Source organism: Colossoma macropomum, unplaced genomic scaffold (genome assembly GCF_904425465.1).
Source record: "Colossoma macropomum unplaced genomic scaffold, Colossoma_macropomum, whole genome shotgun sequence".
NCBI lineage: Eukaryota > Metazoa > Chordata > Actinopteri > Characiformes > Serrasalmidae > Colossoma > Colossoma macropomum.
This window is the reverse complement of record NW_023494793.1, coordinates 2,093,921-2,109,599: the sequence shown is the minus strand read 5'-3', so window position 1 is coordinate 2,109,599 and position 15,679 is coordinate 2,093,921. Positions and strand designations below refer to the sequence as shown.

General features: G+C 41.5%; 1 protein-coding gene across 2 annotated transcripts in view; it reads right to left on the bottom strand.

Moving 5' to 3' along the window:
* Positions 1–7,487: 7,487 nt before the first annotated feature.
* grk5l (G protein-coupled receptor kinase 5 like) overlaps positions 7,488–15,679 on the bottom strand; it is a 95,411-nt gene continuing 87,219 nt past the window's right edge. The window contains exons 14-16 of one of the 2 annotated variants that reach the window (XM_036578191.1): positions 15,494–15,631; positions 12,193–12,389; positions 7,488–10,228 (exon numbers count right to left, since the gene is read on the bottom strand). In XM_036578191.1, the coding sequence (XP_036434084.1) occupies positions 12,204–12,389; positions 15,494–15,631 (324 nt within the window). In that variant the 3' untranslated portion in view covers positions 7,488–10,228; positions 12,193–12,203. The remainder of the gene's footprint in view (positions 10,229–12,192; positions 12,390–15,493; positions 15,632–15,679) is intronic. The other variant, XM_036578190.1, reaches the window with a different exon arrangement.

The following is a 15,679-nucleotide window of genomic DNA, read 5'->3' as shown; positions in this document are numbered from 1 at the left end:
ATGAAATTTATATACAATGTAAAGGACAACAGATATTTTCAAATTATGTCAAAAACTAAAAAAAATCAAAAATGGAGAGGTTTTCTTCCAACAACAGTGATAAGCTCGCTGGATTTCCCAGTGCAAAACCATGAGCATTAATATGGAGAAGCAAAGAAAATGTACTTCATTTTATTTTGATTTAGTTTATTTATTTTGCACACAGTCTCATCCAGAGCAATTTAGAAACTGTGTCGAAAGGTCAAGGAAGCCAAACTGAGATGAAGTTTCTAGATAAAAGGGGGAAAAAGAGCATAAAGTTTTTCCAAATGCCTAAAACATCTTGAATAAAGAAAATTAGACATATAGTTGCCCAAGCTAAGGGGATACTAGGGCATATTGCACTGAACTTCTTAACAGCTTTCCTTAGTTTTACTTTGCACAATGTAAAGGTATGTGTGTGTATAAGTGAGTGATGGTAGGAATGCATGTTTTATTTTATCTTTATTTTTTTTTGTATTTTATCTTATTGTATTTTATTTTATATTTATTTTATTTTATTTTATTCACTACGTGTAAATGTTTGATACTGTGCATCGTGAGCTCCTGTAACTAAAACCAAATTGCATGTGTAAGCATACCTGGCCAATAAAGCTTGATTCTGATTCTTAGTGTCAAAACTCACATTTGAATAGAAATTCCACCATTTTTCAAAAAATCTGCTTTAAGGTTATACTAAACTAATTAAGTTCAAAACTTCAGGGTCAAACATTTAAAGAGGAATAAAGAGGAACTCCACCATTTTTCACTTTCTCTGCATAATTAAATGGTTAAGATGTAAACAGAGTCGTTCAGAGTGGTTTGGTGTGAAACATATAAACATATAAACATATATAAAACAGTGTCTCAGTCATCAGGCAGTGAATTCAAAACCATTTCATGTAGTAACTTTCTGTGAGGGAGCTTTTAGAGGTGGACGTCTGGTTCCTATCACCACCACTGTGAACAGTTCTGACTGAGTTTCTCTAGAACAGAGCGTTTCACACCAAACCACTCTGAACGACTCTGATTACATCTTAATTTAATTACAGAAACATTTTGAAAAAGTTCCCTTCCCTTACAAACAAAGCTTGCTTAGGAAGAAAACGCTGCTAACAGGCCGCTGCTATGAGCCTTCCAGAAAGTTCCCAGACTATCGCATGTTCCCACACCAATAAACGCAGCATTAGCTGCAGCACACTCATCCCACTTCATCCTTTTTTTTTTTTGCGTAAATGGAAGAACGGCCAGCCTTGGTCCCCAGCACCCAGCTTTGGCTCTGGCAGTCTTTGGAAAATATTAGCTTAATGAGTCGGAATCTGCTCTGACCTAGAGTCAACATGGTCAAGAACATTTGAGCAGCGTCTGATGGGGGAAAATGAGTGAGGCTCATGGGTAAAGTTACCTTAACCTCCGACCTTGTGTCCATCAAGCTCCAAAACATCATTTATACTTCAGACCTTGTCCATCTGACCTCTGCCGCGCTCACAGGAGAGGACAAGATGACCCAGTTTCACCCATTAAGTTGCAGTTATACATGCTTAGTATAGTGGAATGTAATGCCTTATTATTGGCAAGAAAAGTCTCCTTTTTTGGTGTCAAAGAATTCCTGAATGCTAGTGTTGCTATGAGTGAAATGAATGAGCATTGTGCAGAAGACTGGTGACGTTAGCATCTACACACTATTAGCCACGTTAGCACATTTGTTCAAACTATGCTAAAGAGATGCGAGAGAGCAACATAACTGAAATTTGTTAATGATGTGAAGCACCTCATGGACCTGGCTCACTCACTCACTTTTAGCAGGCTGACAAATCCCCCACAAGGGGGTGCCATTAGCACTTAAATCACTTTTGATGCTTCATGAGAGCAGCGCTTTGCTTTATTTACACGATGTCCATGTTTTTGTTTCTATTTAACTGAATAGTTCAGATCATTTTCATCAGATAGAACGTCTTGAGACAATTATGACTAGAGAATGAACTGACTGGCACTTGATTAAGTCCACCTCCTTGTTTCTACACTCACTGTCCATTTTATCAGCTCCACTGACCGTATAGCAGCATTTTAAAGTTCTACACTTACAGACTGTAGTCTGTTTTTGGTTAGTGAGCTATGGTCAGTCCAGCAGTGACACTGAGGTTTTTAAAAACACCAGCAGCACTGCTGTGTCTGATCCACTCGCACCAGCGCAACACACACTAACACACCACCACCATGTCAGTGTTACTGCAGTGCTGAGAATGATCCACCACCCAAATAGTACCTGCTCTGTGAGGGTCCATGGGGGTCCTGACCACTGAAGAACAGGGTAAAAGGGGGCAAACAACGTATGCAGACAGTGAGTGTAGATACAAGGAGGACTTAAGCTATGACCTAACAGTGAGTCCTGTGGTCCTGCCAAGGGTATTCTTTGCCTTAAAGCACCCTGCATCTGGTTCCTATCACCACCACTGCTCTGAATGACTTGGTTTACATCTGCAATTATGCAGAAAAGTTGGAAAAATGTTGGAATTCTTCTTTAAATGTTTGACCCACAGGTTTTAGACTTAATTAGTTAAGTGTAACCCTCAACTAAGTAAAGCAGATTTTGTGTAATTTGCCCTGTCACCTCAGCCAAATTCCGTTTTTCAGATACTTGAATGTCAAAATTAGTTGGCTTGCACATCCCTACTAGCAGTCAGGCCTTAAAGGGAAATTCCACCATTTTTTAAAAACTAAAAACATTTCCATATAATTATTGTTCTAGAGACACTTAGCGAGTCAGAATTGTTCACAGTGGTGGTGATAGGAACCAGACATCCAGAATTTTTTTACATGAAATGGTTAGGAATGATGGCGGAGACATTTTTTTTTTACAATTTAAGATGATTGTGGCCTATAATTGTAGAGTAAATTTTCTAAAATATTTCTTTTTAAAATCCACTCATGGCAAAATAGATTCAGATTCTCCACTATTTTCCATCATCAACATTCCATATAAACGCAGAAGACTCGTGTATGTTCACTGGTGGTTTTGGATAGTAAATAAAATGTCTATATTTGTGTTGTAGTCATGGCGACCCCTGGTTCCTATCACCACCACTGTAAAGACATCTGAACCATTTCACACCAAACCACTCTGAATCACTCCGTGTACATCTCAATCACTGAATTATACAAACTTTGGAAAATTCGGTGGAGTTCCCCTTTAAACAGACACACAGAAAGAACCCACACACTCCTGTTCAGGCCAGCACAGGTTTTATTCAGAAGGACTTTGACAGGTTTGGCTTCACATGCAATCAGCGTAGAACAAACAACACCTCTCTCTTAAAATAATCACGTGTCAGTGTGTGTGTGCATGTGTGTGTGCGTGAGTGTGTGTGTGTCACGGACACAGACGATGACATAAGTGACACACAAAGTGCAAACCTTAACATGGGCACTACCTGGACTACACTGCTAAAAAGGAGGCACTTCATTGGATTTTTCAGAATGTAGCTAAAACTCTGGTAATATGACGTATTAAAAACAAAATAATAATAAAATAAAGTGAATCCAATATGAGGCTCGTCTTCTGGGTGGGAAACCAATCTGCAATTAATTACCACTCCGATTCCCTTTTAGTTTGGTCATTGATTAAAAGGCAATGTCCCTTTTATGCAGCATAACAGCTAAAATCATCATTTGTCATATCGCAATAATGGAAAACACGTTATTTCATACATAGAGTGAAACACATGTAATGCATTGAAGTTGCTCCAAGTATTCATGCTCCAAATAAGGACACAGGGGAATGACGTTCTCCTTTGTGTTTGAGAAAAGAAATAAAACAAAACAGTAGTTTTGATACCGCATGTCGTCGATAGGCCCTCGCCACGATATGGAGAGCGTCAGCGATCGATAAAAGCCACCAATGCACCATAAACGCTCCTCCGACTGGGGGACACATCTGCTATAGCCTCTATGAAAACAGCAACACCTAACACGACAGCCTAACTGGTCAATGCATCTTTTTTTCAGTCACGACTGATGGTACTGGATCTACTGTGTCAAAGTCTTCCTCGAATCTAATAGGCCTACACAACACAAGGCAGTAATGGCTCGGGAAAACGATCCCTGTAACATTGTGAAATCCCCCTGTAACTTCCGAATACTCACCACAACTAGGGGAGAAAAAGTCTTTTTTTAATAATAATAATAATAATAATAAAAAAAGATTAATAAACTCTCGTTTTTTAAAAAAAAATCACTTAAAAGTCTACCATCACACATTATAACCCCATTTGTGGCACAACACAGACTCTCACCACTGCTAACAGGCTAACAGCTACGTGACAATCCTGTACACAAACAGAAGCCACTCTCCGGACAAGTCGCTCGTATCTTCTCGTACATCGGGAGTCCGTCCAGTGTCAAAAACCTCCGTCGAGCTGTACTTTTCAGGATATACGATTGGAATAAACAAGTAATTAGCCTACACATTCCCAAACAGCTAGCTTTGCACCTAGCCTGTTAGCGTGGGCTAATATTGTTCATCTGTCTATCAACAAATACCAAAAGTTGGACCCCCAAAAGTTTCCCACCCCATAACAAATACTACATGTATTCTTGTAGGGGATGATCATTTTCTGTTAATATTGATTACAAATGTCTGGGTTAATGGCACCGATACATAAAATCCTTACCTTTAGCTTGCTAATCAAACAAATATGGCACTTAAAAAACACCCTTGAGGGAAGAAAAAACATTTAAACATGCGGGCAAAGCTGGGTCTGAGTGAAAATATGTACTGATGGACCTTTCTGGGTTTATGAAGGCGTAAAACAGGCTTTCAAAACATGTGGTCTGTTAGAAACAGACGTTAGCATTCTGGCAAATACCACCAGTATTTTATTTTATTTATACCCACTTTTCAGTAACAGATTACCCAGGCTTTAAAGGGTAGTTCAGCTCTTTTCTTTCCTTTTTACCCTTTTTCACACAGTTATCTGACCTATCTTGGGCTCCTCTCAGTCACTCTTAAGGCCGATCAAGCTGGGGTTCAGTCTAAATCCTCATTAAAAGCTATGTGTCCGGGGCTATGAACGCACTGCGGCTGGAGAGTTCTCACATCTGGAACACTGAAGTTGGTGGAATCTTCCTCTTCATGCCGTGTGATGACACCAGAATGGAAATATGGGTAAAATGAGCTCAGGTGCTGAGGTATGCTGGTTAAGGTGGACCTGGTTTACTGTTGAATGTAAACAGTCAGGTGAGAAACGTCTACGTAAGAAGTCTGAGACCTGAAGTTTGAGCAAGACTGCGGCATTTGGTGTTCGGAAAACATCCAATACTGGAAGGAAAGCGCTTGTTAAAGGGAAAGTCCACCGGTTTTCAACTGAAGCTCTATGAGCAGCATCTACAGCACAGGGTCAATAACCATGGATGATTATTTCAATGAGTTGCTCTGAAACTTGGTGTGAAACTCACTTATAAAAGAAGCCATTGGGGATGCAGGAATGATCTGAGGAAAATATCTAATTGCAATTTTTCTGACCAATATTTAGACTGCGATGCGCTTTGGGTTCACAAGCTCTGTGTTATTAGGTTAAATTACCTGACTTAAAACTTTTAATAATGTAAGACGTAACTGATTGCAGCTCTTTCGATTTTAAAGTTACACTCTTTTCAAATTGTGATTGATATAAAAACGATTTACTGTTCAGCCTTACATTTGTGAAAGATGAATTTATTAGCGAATATTTACAATTTACATTGTAAATATGTATAATTCATTATTTCAGATATGGGATATAGGACTAGTTAGGGTAGCCGTGTGGGTGGAGTTTCCACAGACTCTGATCGCCATGGAAGCCAGAAAACCTTAGAGAAAGTTAAAGTAACCAGATTTTTGGTTTTTGTTTTTCTGTGTTGAGTTGTTGGGAAAAACTTCATACCATCTCTGTTAAAACATTCTGTATTATCACAGGATATATTTTCGAATTCACATTAGCCAATGTGCGAAATACAAGGGGGGTCCTGGGGGTCAGGGACTCCCCTAAGTAATCTCTTAGACCCTTAGACTAGATACTATTGTTATTGCTCATTACTCTTCCTGCTTCACGACTGGCGAGCATCTGTCTTTAATATTCTTAGCTAACTATGCAGCACTGGTCTACCTCAGGGTGGCGCTGTAGCAAATCAGTTCACCCTGGTGGTCCTTCATGGCCTAGCAACCGTAACTATGCTCGGAATACCTCTGAAAAAGATTACAATACACCATAGCATATTGGTAAATCTAAAAAACTTGACAAATTTTGCAAGACACTGGTGGAAAGAGTGAGGAAGACCCTCATCACCAACCAATAACAGCTCATTTCTGAAATAACTGCTGAACCAAACATTTTGGTGCCAGTGAAGCCGTTAGCAAGCAGTTAGCCAACACTGGAGTAGCCAACATACATGGGACCCCCAAATACCAAGGGGTATCCCGAAACCTGACTTATGGCAAGTAATTCAGCAACTGCCCATTGGATTCTACTATAAGTGAGATGTGAGTGAACAATTTTCAGCTGTTTTCTAAGAACAGAGTCACTTGCTGAAATTATCTTCCATGGTAATTTATGATACAATACAGATGCATCAAACCGAGACCGGGTTGAAAAACACTAGAGCATTCCTTTAACTTTACGTCTGGCAACTGTACTGCAGATGGAGACGAGCGATGGGGCAGCTGTGGTGTTGTTGTGGTGGTGGTGGATGAACGTCAGCGTCCAGCCCCGTCATGACACTCACACGGGTAGATTTCTCTTACTTATTAGATGAATACTTCTTTTTATTTATTGATAAAGAAACCGATCAGTCAGTTTTGCTCCAGCACTGCAGGTTGTGGCACATACACACATACCAACCATTCAGCTTTCTACATTAGCAACCAGCCGGGCAGCACAGAGAGGATTTAATGTGTGAAGACTGTCCGCAGGTGAACACGCAGCAGCGTCTGTAGCTGAATCTGTAACTTATTTTAAAGGGTGGTACCCCCTGCACTGGTAGGGGTAACAGAACCGATGAGATGAGTACAGTGGAGTTCCCTGATTGACTTCTTGTGCTGTGTTGGTGTATGTATCTGCTGGTTTAGGGCCCGCCCACTGTCAACAAGGCCACGCCCACTTAGCTTGTCTCCACTTTTGGCAACTCCCTCATTCCCAATGCCCTGTATACAGGAAGTGATGGTGAAATGTCTTCCAACAGACCACTGTAGTCGTGTGGTCATTCTGTAGTCGGTGCCATGCTCTTATGCCCATATTAGGAACTCCGGGTCTGAGCTCCATTTCTCTATGGCCAGAACGAATAGAGTTTTTGAAAAAATGCCTCTATCGCCCCCTGTGTTAAATAAAAATGTTCAGAACCCGACATGTTTTGTCCTGTGAACATTCTTCTCTCGAATATCACTGGATCCTCTGAATTACGACGTCGTAAAGAGCTGAAATATGAATATTGCTACATGTGAGCTAAAGCTACTGCGCTTAAATGGTGCAGCAGTCACGTTCTGAAATGCTGCGCCATTTAAGGTGGAAAGGGGAAATTCGAACAAGCAGCCGGTGAAAAAGAAGCCGACTTCAGCTTCATGGAGGGTTGAAAGGCCTGATATGAGGAAGTTTCTCTATTTCCGCTTAACAGAGTAACGTTAACTTATTTTTGCCGTTTCACAGAACCAACAGGTCAGTATTTTGACTCATTTGCTAATGTTTGTGACAGCTAGTCACAGCTGCTGCACCATTTAAGGTGGAACGGGAACATTTAAAGAAGAAGCTGCGAAAAAAGAAGCTGAATTCAGCCTCATTCAGGCCTTCAGCCCCGTTTTAATGCTAGTAGTATTTTTGATAAGGAGTTTTAGGCTATCAAAATATCCCACCTAGGTGTTTTATTTACAGGTATACCTGTAAATATGGGCTATATATGGGATCCAGTAGTATTTGAGAGAATATTCACAGGACAAAACGTTTTGGGGTCTGAACATTTTTATTTAACACAGGGGGCGATAGAGGCGATTTTTCGAAAACTCTATTCATTCTGGCCATAGAGAAATGGAGCTCAGACCCGGAGTTCCTAACATGGGCATAACGAGGACTACAGAATGACGCACGACTACAGTGGTCTATGGAAACTTAGCCTACGTCCCAAATTCTGAACTCCTGCACGTCCTTTAACTGTGTTAATGTCGCCCCTATTTTCTACAGATGGGACGAAACCAGAGCTGCCAAAAACTATGTGGCTTTAAGAAACACCACCAAAAAAGCTGCTAATGTTGCCAGCAAAGCCAGCAGAGGGCGGTTAGCACTACTCAAACAAGTTCTGGCTAACTAGCCGCTTTTAGCTTTCACTGATTGCTAGCAACATTAGTCATTTTAACCTCCCTGGACTAAAATATCCAGCTTTCATTCATTGCTAGGAATATTATAGCACTGTTAGCCACCTTAGCTTTTCTGGATTAAGCATCCAGCTTTGACTCAACACTAGAGCTGTTAGCCACTTTAGCTGCTTTGTATTCAGCTTTCACTCACTGCTAGGAACATTAGCGCCGTTAGCTGCTCTGCACTCAGATATTTTTCCCCTCACGGCGCCGTTAGCCTCCTTAGCTTTTCTGTATACAGATTTCACTCATTACTAGGAAAATTAGCGCTGTTAACCACCTCAGCCTTTTTGTATTTAGCTTTCAATTACTGCTAGGAACATAAGCGCCGTTAGCCATCGTAGCATTTCTAGAACAGGTACTTTCAGCAAATTCTTCGCTCATTAGCGCTTTTAGCCACCTTAGCTTTTCTGTATTCATCTTTCTTTATCTTTAGCCACTTTAGTTTTTATGAATCAAGTATTCAGCGTTTACTTTTTATAGCTGTTAGCCTCCTTAGCTTGTCTGTATACAGATTACACCCATTACTAGGAAAATTAGCGCCGTTAGCCATCATAGCATTTTTAGAACAGGTACTTTCAGCAAATTCTTCGCTCATTAGAAAATTAGCGCTGTTAACCACCTCAGCCTTTTGTATTTAGCTTCCACTTACTGCTTGGAACATAAGCGCCGTTAGCCATCGTAGCATTTCTAGAACAGGTACTTTCAGCAAATTCTTTGCTCATTAGCAATTTTAGCCACTTTAGCTTTTCTGTATTCATCTTTCTTTATCTTTAGCCACTTTAGTTTTTATGTATCAAGTATTCAGCTTTCACTTTTTTATAGCTGTTAGCCACCTTAGCTTTTCTGTATTCAGCTTTCACTCGTTACACAAGCTCTGTTAGCCACTATAGCTTTCCTGATTCAAGTATCCCTTCATGGACAGAAATCCATGCGTGTGGATGACTGAAAGACAGCGACTAGCCCAGGTTCTGCTCATCTTTTTGTGCTTGTTTTTTCTTTTTTCTCCTTTTTTTTTAGGCCTTACCTCGCTCTCCAGAACAAAATATGGCAACCAGATACTCAAATACACGTTCTATCTTTGGCCTGAGTGTATGCAAGGCAATGCACATTTTGGGTTTGAGGTTGGAGGTGTATTGTGTTGTTGAGCTGAACTGTGGCGGGAGAGAAGGTAAGGGATTAAAGAGAGGGATGGAGGAGGAGGAGGAGGAGGAGGAGGAAGAGGAGGAGGGGGAGAGTGAGTGCCTGTGTTAGTGAGTGTGTGTAAAGTCTCTTCAGTTCACTTTTCCCTCCCAAAACGGAAGGGTGGGAAAAAAAAGCCCCCTTCCCATTCCCTGTGGAGGCCTCTCTTTTGTCAGTAAAATCCCCTGAATAATAAGAGTTTAATATTCCGTCATTGTCAGTGGCTCTTTTTTATTCTGGTCCAGCAATCCTGAGGGAGCATGAGGTGAGGGGTAAAAGTTCGACTTTAGTTAAAAAACAAAACAAAACAAAAAAAAACAACAACAAAAAAAAAAGAAAGTCTCTTTTCGTCTCAAAAGCAGAGTCGTTTCGTCTCCTGCCCTCCAGCGGGCCGCGAAAGGTTAGTGTTAGCGGCCTAGACGAGGAAATAAAAACAAATCCTCTTCCGTGCTCTAAAGACTGTGCAGGACAGGAGGAGTTTCTCTCTGTTTATTTTTTTTCTCTCTCTCTCTCTCTTTATATCACTCGTTCTATCTTGTTCCCTGTAGTCCCGCAGGCGTCTGTCCACTAGGGGGCAGAGTTTGACACGGAGTCAACGGAGTTGACGCTGGAAGACGAGACTCGGCTGTGAGCGATGGTCGCCTCTGGATGCTGGAAAAGAGAAGGAGGAGAAAAAGGATAAGAGGAAGTTTACACTCGTTTCCCGCTTCAGCATCTCAAGCATTCTGATGACTTTACAGCCCCCATCAGACATAAATAGCCTGGCCAAGTAATTTACATGTCTAGTTTTCCCCTTTACTCGCAATACAGTCGATCAGCTGAGACATGTTTGGCGCCTGAAGGTTGCATCTTTAGCTTTACACTGGAGCTACAAGGCTAATGTAGCTAATTAGAAACAGAACCACACCAATATAGACCAATTTGCATCATGCACTGGCCTCAACTGTTAAAGGAGCAGTTTGGCGAAAAACCTAATTTACACACCCACTTAACCCAGATGCAGTCGGTCAGCCAATTTGTAAAAATTGAGCTTCTTTAGGTTAGAACTGGTGCTGCAAGGCTAGCGCTGCTAACAAACACAAGAACTCAATAGTCACCCAAATAGCCCAAATCGTCTCTGTAAAAATACAATCACCAAAACTCCTCTCAACCCGCTCAAACCTGCAACCAGGTCTTCAATAAGACGCCACAGACCTGTTGACGTGGTTTACAGCACAGTATGACTTACTGTGAGCGACAAAAATGAACAAAATCCGCAAGATCTGCACTCCGACTCCTGCAGTGGTTGTGAACAGACCCTGTTGTCTAAAGCAGAGACGGTACAAGTGAAGAGACAGATCACTGGTTAAAATATGAATAGGAAAGCTCATAACTCTCAACATGGCGTCTGTTTGCGGAGAAAGTCCCACTCTTCGATAAAAAGAGCCAATCAACTTGCTGGTTATGCTGCGAGGGAGGAAGAGTCGATAAACAAACTATTAACAGTCCTTTGTGTGTTACTGAGCCAAACGTTACAAAGTGTTTATGATGTTTTTGTCAGATTTCACCAGTGATTTCATATGTAGTATTTTGGCCTCTCCCCATTCAAAGAGATAAGAATCTGGTCTTGTATGGCTGGAAATAACTGCCCGGCGGCGTTGCTAATATGGCTGCTGAGAAAACAGACTTTCCTATAAGGACTTCGTCTAAAGTGGCTGCCTGCAGTTTTATTTATAGCTCACAGTGAGCCATACGGTACTCTACACCACACTGACAAACCTGTGTCTCCCCCTAATGAAGCCCTAGATGCTAAACGATCTGTGCTATTTGGGTGACTATTGAGTTCTAGTGTTTTTAGCACCGTTAGCTTCAGTTCTAAGCTAAAGAAGCAAAATTTGTACTCCAAACATTTCTTGGCTGATCAACTATATCTGGGGTACGTGGATGACTGTCAAGGCATTCCCTTAAGTAATCTCTAATAGACTTGATTATGTCGTTTTTGTGTAATCATGGACTAAAGTATGTTAGCATGGCTAAAAATGGTAGCCTGAATGTCTTCCACACTTTTGTCTATTTGTTAGGTATATTAGCATTATAGCTCCAGCACAAAAAAAATAAAAAATAAATAAATAAAAATAAAAATTCAGACATGGCTTAGATGATCGACTACGTTTGGGAGTAAAGTGGGGAACCAAACCAAATAATGCCTTTGTCTTTTCTGGTCACGCTGCCAAATTCCTCCTTTCACGCATGCAGTTGCTGCACCCAGCGTTCTTATACATATCAGCAAAAGCCACAGAAAAGCAAGATCTGGCGTCTATCATCACATAAGAGGTGGGCGATGCCTTGTTTTGAATGTCATCTCAAAGCAATATCAGGGTTTTATTGACTGAATTTTTTCTGGCACCAATAAATGTGGGAGAGTTTAATGCCAGCCAACTGATATATATACATACAAACACACACATATATATATATATGGGAGATGCTATTACATGGTACAGTGTGAATAAGCTGCCACTGCCGGAACATTTACAGGGACGACTGCATGTGTGGAGGGGGTGGGGGGTGTGGGGGGGTGCAGGGCGGTTGTGTTACAGTGAATGAGTGCGTGATGTCCTGAATGGGTGTTTGACCTGGTCTGTAGTTAACTATTGTGTTCTCTGGCCTGTTCCTCTGTGGAGGAGGAGGAGATCCTCACATGTCTCCTAAAGATCCTGTCCAGCAGGCTGCGCCGCGGCGGCTCTGGCGGCTGCGTCCAGTCCAGGTCAGGGGGACGCGACCCCTGAGGCCCAAACACGTTAAGGTCACTAAAGCATTCTGTCTCTATCATCTGCAGAGAGAGAGTGAGAGAAAGAGAGAGAGAGAAAGGGGGGGGGATTATTGTATGTTTGTTTATGTGAACACAATGATCTCAATGGTCTATTCATTCATGCATCAGTGTATCTGCTCTTTATTCATCTATCCATTCATGAAGGTCTGCACCTATTAATCAATCTGTCTGCCTGTGTCTCCATCCATGCATCCATCTATCCACCCTAAACATCAATCTCTAACCCTCTTTCCATCCATCTGTTCATCTATCCATAAATATACAAGTCAACCCATCTATCTCTCTATCCATCTCTATTTCAATCCATTCATCCATCCACGCACAAATCTATACATGTATAATTCTATACATCTATTGATCAATGCATCTATCTAGCCATCTAGCCATTTATCCATCTAGCTATCTATCCATCTATCCATCTCTCTATCTCTCTATCTCTCTATCTATCCAGGCATCTATCCATCTACCCAGCCATATATCCATCTATCTAGGCATCTATCCATCTACCCAGCCATATATCTATCTATCTAGGCATCCATCTAGCTATCTATCCATCCATTCATCCATCCACCTATCTATCTATCTGTCTATCTGTCTATCCATCCATCCATCCATACATCCAGGCATCTATCCATCTATCTATCCATCCATCCATCCATCCACCTATCTATCTGTCCATCCATCCATCCATCCATCCATCCATCCATCCACCCATCTAGCTATCTATCTATCCATCCATCCATCCATCTATTTGTCTGTCTATCTATCTGTCTATCCATCCATCCAGGCATCTATCCATCTAGCTATCTATCCATCCATCCATCCATCCATCCATCCAGGCATTTATCCATCCATCCAGGCATTTATCCATCCATTCATCCATCTATCCATCTAGCTATCTATCCATCCATCCATCCATCCATCCAGGCATTTATCCATCCAGGCATCTATCCATCTAGCTATCTATCTATCCATCCATCCATCCATCCATCCATTCATCCATCCACTTATCTATCTATCTGTCTATCCATCCATCCATCCATCCATCCAGGCATCTATCCATCTAGCCATCTATCTATATCTATCTATCTATATCTATCTATCTATATCTATCTATCTATCTCTCTATCTATCCATCCATCCATCCATCCATCCATCCACCTATCCATCCATCCATCCATCCATCCACCTATCTATATATCTATCCATCCAGGCATCTATCCATCTATCTAGCCATCTATCCATCTAGCCAGTCAACTATCCGATGAACTGATGAATAAAAGACTTGATTCAGTTTACAAGATCTCTACTTACAGGATGTGTCTTGTGTGTAACTGCACTTCTGTTCTTTCTTCCTGCCGCTCCGTAACCGAACATAAACAGCCCAACAGCCCATTTATCCTTCTATCCATCTAGTCAGCCATCTATTCGTCTGGCCATCTATCTAGCCATCTATCCAGCCATCTACCCATTTATCCCTCTATCTAGCCACCCATCCATCTATCTATCCGGTCATTTCTTCATCCATGAATATACTTATCAATTCATCTGTCCCTCTATTGATCTTTCTTTCTTTCCCTGCATCCATGAATATACACATCTATTCATCCATCTCTCTACACATCTGTCTTTCCGTCATCCCTCCAAATATCTACATATATACACATTTATCATTCTATCCCTCTATTTCTCCATTCATCCATCCATCCCTCCAGTTGAACAGAGTGAATGTGAGAACATTTCTCAGGAAGAAAAGCTCAGATCATGTTTATAAAATCGCCCCACAGCAGGAAACGGCCAGCAGAGTTTAAAAAACTGATCCAGTCCTCTCGTCTGTACGTTCTTAAAGCTCGACATGGAACCATTTAGGGCTTCCTGAGAACTTCTGTTCTTTCTTCCTGCCTCTCCATAACCGAACATAAAAAAACAGCCCAACTCAGCATTACAGGCCGACAGAGCCATTCAGGACCACCCAGAGTGGACATTGCGATATTTAACGTTAGTCCGCTGGCATCCCTTGAAGCTGTTTGAACATGGTCTGAATGCAGGCAGATGCATTGTTTATCCTGTATGAGAGCCTTAGTGCGCATATATCTACTTAACAATGCAGTTACACACAAGACACATCTTATAGGTAGAGATCTTGTAAACTGAATTAATAAAAGTCTTTTATTCATCAGTTTTCTTCTCTGAATTAAAATGCTGGTAGTAATGTTTGTACAGCTAGTCACAGCTGCTGCACCATTTAAGGTGGAACAGGAACATTTAAAGAAGAAGCTGCGAAAAAAGAAGCTGAATTCAGCCTCGTAGTTTTAATGCTAGTAGTATTTTTGATAAGGAGTTTTAGGCTATCAGAATATCCCACCTAGACGTTTTACTTACAGGTATACCTGTAAATAAACATTTCGATAAGGCAGCACAGCTCGTCAGAGCACCACCACAGCCCGCCTTAGTTTCGTGTAGCTTAGTGACATCAAATTGTTGCGCAATAGCTTTGGCTCGCATGTAGCATTATTAGTATTATAGCTCTTTAACAACCTCATAATTCAGAGGATCCAGTGGTGTTCGGGAGAAAAATGTTCACAGGACAAAACGTATCGGGCTCTGAACATGTTTATTTAACACAGGGGGCGACAGAGGCGATTTTTCGAAAACCTTATTCATTCTGGCCATAGAGAAATGGAGCTCAGACCCGGAGTTCCTAATATGGGCATAACGAGGACTACAGAATGATACACGACCACAGTGGTCTATATGCGGTTGGAGACAACGCCCACCCAGCTACCGAACATCTCTGCACAAGCAGCCCTGCCACAAGCTTGCGAGAGAGAAAGAGAGAGAGAGTAAGAGAGAGATGGAACGACAGCACTAGAATGGCACTTTACTGTTTCAACGATGGAATAAATTTAGAGCGAGACTCGACTGGACACGTTAGACATTTGGTCGAGAGGACCGACTGGACAACGGAGCTCAAAACCAGATATCCGGCAACCCTACCAAGCACCCTAAAGAAGTCTTTTTTAAAAGATTGAAGTGCTGCATCACTAACTTAGTCACTCTGCTACGAGACTGTGAAGAGCAGAATGTGCACCAATAAAACAAACCTCATTCTGCCATGGGATGGAGACGCTGCCAGTGGCAAACTTGGAGTAGAAATCGTTGTCTGTTTGGTCCAGGTTTACACCTTTAACAGTGGAGAACTGCTCAATGTCCAGAACGTCTTTACAGTAGACCGCCCTGGGCTGCACAACACAGACAGAGAGGAACCAACAGTAAACACATCTGAAATA